At 58.9% G+C, this 6,872-nt stretch overlaps 3 protein-coding genes across 3 annotated transcripts; all 3 read right to left on the bottom strand.

The window, feature by feature from the left end:
• Positions 1–2: 2 nt before the first annotated feature.
• On the bottom strand, positions 3–188 carry COCVIDRAFT_70247 (hypothetical protein; the record flags this gene model as incomplete). Its single annotated transcript, XM_014694623.1, has 1 exon — positions 3–188. A coding segment is annotated over one exon (186 nt), but the record flags the coding sequence as incomplete, so codon positions are not given.
• COCVIDRAFT_77110 (hypothetical protein) lies at positions 183–1,448 on the bottom strand (the record flags this gene model as incomplete). Its single annotated transcript, XM_014694622.1, has 1 exon — positions 183–1,448. A coding segment is annotated over one exon (1,266 nt), but the record flags the coding sequence as incomplete, so codon positions are not given.
• A 189-nt stretch (positions 1,449–1,637) lies between these two features.
• COCVIDRAFT_78901 (hypothetical protein) lies at positions 1,638–6,872 on the bottom strand (the record flags this gene model as incomplete). Its single annotated transcript, XM_014694621.1, has 1 exon — positions 1,638–6,872. A coding segment is annotated over one exon (5,235 nt), but the record flags the coding sequence as incomplete, so codon positions are not given.

Genomic DNA, 6,872 nt, shown 5'->3' with positions numbered 1-6,872 from the left:
ACGGCCAGCATGGCCACCACTGTCCACATCGACTTCTCGAAGCACAGCGGCACCATGTCTTCAGGCTTGACGCCGATCTGGACAAGGTGACCCGCCAGCTTGGTTGATAGTGCATCTAGCTCGCCGTACGTCAGCTCGCCGTCCCAAGCGCAGATGGCGGGCGCATCGGGCCGCGCCGTCGCTTGCTCGGCGACTAGGTCGTGGATGCACCGCTCGACCGCCACCGGCACATTGCCGTTCCACGCCCACAGCTGCTGCTTGTCCTCGGACGTGAGCGTGTCGATACTGCTGACCATTGTTATCTCATGCTGTGCTGCAGCCAGCTGTTGTATGACGAAGCTAAGCTGGCCCAGCATCTTCCCGACCAGCCAGCGCTCGATGACGCGCTCGTCGAAGCTGGCCGTGATGCGCACCTCTTCGGCAGCCAGCGTGCACTGCACCATCAGCGCATACGTCGTGAAGCCTTGCAGCTCCGAATTGCCGCGCCACGCTCCCAGCACGCTGTCGCCAGCGAGGCCATCCTCGGCTGGCTGCACTACCAGTAGCGTCTGGAAGCCGCAGGCGTGCCGAGCATCCGCCCCCATCCTGGCGATCCGCTGCAGGCCTGTCTGCTCGTGCGGTATCATCTCTGTCGCCTGCCGCTGCACGCTTTCCAGGAAAGCCATGACGGTCTGACCTCTCTCTATGCGCACCCGCACCGGCACAGTTGCAATGGTGGGTCCAAGCATCGCCTCGATGCCCGCCACAGCCGCGTTGCGTCCCGTCACCACTGCGCCAAACACTACGTCGTCCAAGCTGGTGTACCGGCTGGCGAGGATCGCCCATGCAGCCCGCACAAGCGTCGACGTCGTCGTGTCGGACGCCATCTTGGGCAACGGAGGACACTGGTAGTGCACCGTCGCATCGGCAGCCGGCTGCTGCACCGTCGTCGGCAGCGCAGGGAACGGCGTCGCTTCGCAGTCCGCTAAAGCGTTCTGCCAGTACGCGGCCGCCTCGTCGGGGTCCTGGCGGCTGAGGTGCTTGATGAAGGCGCGGAAGCCAGGCTGCTTCTGCATATCAGCCCCGTCATACGCCTTCTCCACCGCGTCCATGATGCGCGGTAGCGACCAGCCGTCGTACAGCGCGTGGTGGACCGTCCACACGAACCATCGCTTCCCTGCTGCTGCTCCTCCCTCCTCTTGTCCTCTCCGCTTTTCCTTGACTACAGCATAGCGAGCCAGCAGATCACCTAGGCCCATCGAAGCCGACTTGTCCTTCTCCAGATACGCTTCAAGTCCTTCGGTTTCTATCCACTGAATGTCTTCTACCACCACCGCCTGCAGTAAGCCAAGCTCGCTGTGCTGCACGATCCGCGTACGTAAGACTGCTACAGACTGGACAACTTGCTCCCACGCAGCCCGGAAAGCATACTCATCCACATCGGCTCGCAGCTCCAGCACGCTCTGCATGATGTAGTCACCTGCTCGCTTTGATGTCAGCGACATCAGCCCCTCCTGCATCGGCGAGCATGGGTAGGCATCCTCTACAAGGTTTGCGTCTATGCCACAGTTGGCTGCGACTTCCTCGCGGACACGCACGGCGTCCATGTCCGCGCCCAGCAGAGAGAAGGCGGCGATCTGCTCTTCTACTACCATGTCGCGGCTGTTGACGCCCAAGCCGGCCAGCGCCGCGAGCTTGGGGCAGCGGAAGAGGTCTGCAACGGACAGCTGCAGTCCTACCTTACGAGCTTCGCCCACCAGCTTCATCGCCGCGATCGAGTCGCCGCCCAGACGGAAGAAGCTGTCGTCCAGCCCAATGCTGTCTGCCGCGACGCCCAGCACCCCCGCCCACAGCTTCTGCATCCGCAGCTCCCCATCCGAAAGAGACTGCTGCACTGGTGCTTTGCCGCTGTGTTCTGTTTGTAGCCGCTGCTCCAGAGCCTTGCGGTCCACCTTACCATTCTGTGTTACTGGCATCGCGTCCAGCACCGTGATCGCCTGAGGAACCATATATGCCGGCAGCTGGGCTTGTAGCATCGCCAGCAGCTGCTGTTGGGTTTTCTTCAGCATCCGCTGCCGCAACGGTTTGCTGCTGAGAGTGTGCGGTGGCCGATCTGTATGCTCGGTAGGGAAGCGGAACAATCTCCTGTTTTCACCGTTCCTTGGCGGAGACCGATGAAAGATGGCGTCGAGACCACCACGCTGTGAGTGCTGCCTGTTCCAACTGATCTCGACAAGACAGCCTGATTCCTGTGCCAGCTCGACCAGGTCAGTGGCGGACAGGGATGGCTTGTGCTGCGCTTGCTGATAGACTGATGATAGCCAGCCTGGGGCATCGCGTGTGTCTGCGCCCATATCGTCAAGCGCCTCGACAAGGCACCGACTGACAATGGTCTTGCTGTAAGGAATATTGCTTATAGCTGCTGTAGACAAGCCAGAAAGACTTCTTAGCTGTTGCTGAAGAGATTGGCGGTCTAGCTTGCGCTCTGAGAAATTGATCCATTCGTCTTCTTTCACGATTTGAATCTCCCGCTTTGGCCCAGATCGAGACCTAACGTGAACAACCGCAGCGTAGCGATAGCAGCTCAGCTCGTTCGTCGCCTTCATCCTCTTCGGCAGTATCTCGACATGCTCCACGAGCTCCGGGAGGCGGCCTGGTAGGGCAGTGAAGAATGCTGGGTCGACGAGCAACTCTGCTTCCATTCGCTCCATGTCGGTCATTATGCGTCGAATGTCTGCCATGATCGCCTTGTCGCCAGCCATGCGCAGCGCCCGAGCTGCCAGAAATTCTCGATGCAGCGCATAAGATCGAACGTCGCCAAAGAAGATGGTCTGGATGCCCGTGATCTGGAGTAGCTCTTGGACGACCTTGAACAGGTACTCTTGGCTAGGAAAGTACTGAACGACCGAGTTCAGGCTGGCAAGATTTGCTGTGACTGACGGCTCCAACCGACCAATGTCCATCGCTGTGGCCTTGTGCAAGCGGACTTTGCTCGCTAACGCCGAGATGGACTTTGCTGTCTTCGCGACAAACTCGATTGCCTTTCTGGACGGGTCGACTCCGACGTAGCTTTGCAGGCCGTCGCCCAAGTTGAAGAGGACCATGCCGGTCCCCGATCCGATCTCGAGCACGCTGCCGGGCTTGCTGCCGTTGAGCATCGTATATATCGTATCGTCTAGCCACTCGTTCATCTCCATCTCGTCTATCTCACTGCCGTCGTACATGGACGTCCACCCGGCGAAGTCTCGCCCGATGCGTTCGGACTGGATGTTGTTGATAGGTGAGTAGATGTCATCGTCAAATTGCTGTTCCCAAGCTCCCACATGCTGCGATTCATCCTCATCGCCTCCATTACTATCTCCGTCATCAACCTGCTCGTTGACCATTGCAGCGCCTTCGTCGACTATGACGAAGCCAGCGAGCCGGACCCCATCGCCGTCGCTTTGTTGTAGCACAGCCACTGCGTCGCTGACGCGCTTGTGGCTGCGGAGGACGTGCTCGATCTCGCCCAGCTCGATGCGCTGCCCCCGGATCTTGACCTGTCCATCCATCCGGCCAAAGTACTCCAGCTGGCCATCCGTAAGCCGATGGCGGGCGTAATCGCCTGTCCGGTAGGCCTTGACTGTCTGACCAGCAATTGTGACCGATACGAAGCGGTCGATATTCCTCTCGGGATCAGTGTAACCCCGCGCCAGACCGTCGCCTGTGACCACGAGCTCTCCGATCACGCCGAGAGGAACGAGTCGAAGATTCGGGTCCATGACGTGGGCGCCGGAGTTGCTGAGTGCGCGGCCAATGGGGACACCGTTAACGCAGTGCTCTTCCTCGGTGAGGACAAAGATTGTGCTGACTCCGGTATTCTCAGTAGGACCGTAGCAATTGACTGCCTTGCCCGGAAGGAGCTGCAGCGCTTCATAAGCATCGCGCGGGTGCAGTGCTTCTCCTCCCAAGCAAAGCATCTCAAGATTCGTCAGCACTCCAGGCGCCTCTTGTGCATACTGTCGGAAAAGCGCTGGCGTAAGTACAGCCATGTTGATGTTCGTTCGATGAAAGATCCGAGACACAGCCACTGGATCGAGGACGGTCATGGCGTCGACGCAAACCAGCGTCCCGCCGTTCAGCAGACAGCCGTATATCTCCCATGTGGAGACGTCAAAAGCGAGAGTCGTTACGTGCGCCATGACTCGCGTCTCCGGTAGGACAGGCAGGTGCTGCATAAGGTTGTTGTCTCGAATCAAGCGCACGATGCCGCGGTGCTCTACCATGACTCCCTTCGGCTGGCCCGTCGACCCGGACGTGAACATGACGTATGCGAGACTCGTCGCTAAAGGCCCGGCAGCAGCCGCTGCAGGTTCTTGAGGAGCGAACACCTCGCTTGCCTGCTCGTCTAAGGCCTCTACAATGCGGACAAATTCGATGGTGTTCAGCTTGATGTCGGGAGGCTGGACGTCAGCACCGACGAGTATTATTATTCTCTGACCACTCGGAAGAGAGGACAAGACGGCTTCCATCCGCCCCGCTGGTATCTTCACATCGAACGGTAGGTAGGCCAGGTTGGCCTTGAGAATGCCCAGAAACGCAACGATCGCCTGGCAGCTTCGGGCTGCAAACACGCCAACGAGCGTCTCGGGAGCAAACGACAGTTTGGCTAACCACCCAGCCAGAATGTCAGACGCTGCGTCTAGCTGGGCGTAGCTCATCTCTGCTGACATATCTCTGACGGCGATCCGGGACGGATGCGCAGAGGCTTGCCGGCGAAAGAGGTCAACGATGTTCGAGTCACGTGGGTATGCGGTCTGTTCAACCCGAACAAGCCCCATCCCGTCGAGCCGAGCGTAGTCGGCTTCGGTCAGCAACGACATGGACGCGATCACCACCTTTGGCTCCTTGAGACAGGCGTCAAGGATGTGTCGGAAAAGTGACAGCATATTCTCGATCGTCTCTGAAGCATACAGGTCGGTTGAGAATATGACTTCGCCTCGTAGCCCGTTCAAATGTTGGAAGAAGTGGAACTCCAGGTCAAATCTCGACGTCGCTGTGTCGCCCATGTTTTCGGTCTCCACACCCTCCAGCATTAGCTTGCCCAGGTCTCGCTGCGAGTGCACAGCGAAGATGAGCTGCGCCAGCGGGTGGCGAGACAGATCTCTGTCTTTCTTGAGCTTCGACACGATCCTCTCGAAGGGGACATCCTGGCTGGCTAGCGACGCCACTGCTACCCCTTGCACCTGCTGGACCAGCTCTTCGAATGTCTCATCTCCAACTGTGATCCGCAGGCATTGCATGTTGACAAAGAAGCCGATCATATCTCTCAGTTCCGATCGATCTCGATTAGCGTTCGCTGTTCCGATGGTTGCATCTTCCTGCCCAGTGAGACGGAAGTGCGTAGCTCGGAAGGCAGCGAGCAGGACCACAAACAGCGTCACCCCGCGTGCCTTGCAGAACTCTTGCAGCCTGACGAACAACGAGCCATCCAACTCCAATGTCCGCACATCAGCATGGCCCGACAAGGCAGCAGGTCGCGGCTTGTCGCAGGGCAGCTCGGCCGGCCTGCTTGTTTGCAGCTGCGCGATGCAGTACTCGAGCTGTCTGTCGTGCTCATCGACCTGGGCTTGCTGTCTTTGCCACACAGAAAAGTCGCGATACTGTATCGGCAGAGGCTGCACCTGTGACAGCGGGTCCTGGCCGCGGATTGCGGCAGAGTAGCATGCACCCAGCTCACGCGTAAGCACGTCAACAGACCAGCCGTCAGAGATGATATGGTGCATGACAATAGAGAGCACATGGTCGTGTTGGTCGACCCTGTAGATCGACACTCTCCATCCAGGCTCCGTAGCCAGGTCAAAGGGGGCTGTCTGGTCTTGCTGTACAGTGTTCACGATGCCCTGCTTGCCGCCTTGGATAACGTCGATGACATTCACCTCTTTTGATTTGAAAGGCTTGACATCCTGCACACTCTTTCCTTCCACAGTAGCAAAGGTAGTGCGAAGCGTCTCGTGGCGGTACTCGACTGCGAGAAGCGCAGACTTGAGAGCTCCAAGCTGGAGTGGGCCTTTGATGCGTACTGCGAAGGGTATGAGGTACCAGGTCAGGCCAGGGTACAATTGTTCTAGGAACCACAGTCGCCCCTGCGCAAACGATTGCTCGACAGGTCCTTCGTGATCGGCGCAAGGGATGGCGATGGGCGAATCGTGAGTTGGTGAGATGGCCACAGAGGCACATTGGTCCAGACGGGGATGGCGGAAGAGGTCGGCGACGGTCAGCTGCACGCCGTGCCTGCGCGCCTCGCCCACCAGCTTCATCGCCGCGATCGAGTCACCGCCTAGGCTGAAGAAGCTGTCTTCCAGGCCGATGCTGTCTGCCTTAATGTTCAGCACCCGCGCCCACAGCTGTTGCATCGTTTGCTCTGCTTCTGTAGTCGGCGCTCGCTTCACGCCCTGGCTCAGCGTGCGCAGCTCGGCCAGCTGCTGGGCGGAGAACGAGGCACCGATCTCGCGCAGCCGCTTCCTGTCCGTCTTGCCAGACACTGTCATCGGCAGCTTTGCAACGACAAAGTACACAGCTGGCACCATGTAGCCCGGAAGCCGCTTGGCCAGCTTGTTGTCTGCATCGACTGGGAAGATCACTCGCGCCAGTGAGCTAGCTTTAGTCTTCTCATCTGTTGGAGGTGTTGGAGGAGTATTGCCAAAGTCGTTGTCCAATTGCAAGAAGACTGCAAGCATTGCGTTATTCTTGTCTCCCTCTGGCAAGATCACTTCGACGGCTATCTGCTCAGCCTCGGGCATGCACTCTCGCACGTGGTGCTCCACCTCGCCTAACTCCACCCGCTGCCCGCGCACCTTAACCTGGCTGTCCTTGCGGCCCACGTAGACAAGGTTGCCGTTAGGGTCGTAGCG

Source organism: Bipolaris victoriae (assembly GCF_000527765.1).
Source record: "Bipolaris victoriae FI3 unplaced genomic scaffold scaffold_275, whole genome shotgun sequence".
NCBI lineage: Eukaryota > Fungi > Ascomycota > Dothideomycetes > Pleosporales > Pleosporaceae > Bipolaris > Bipolaris victoriae.
This window is presented reverse-complemented; position numbering and strand designations above follow the sequence as displayed.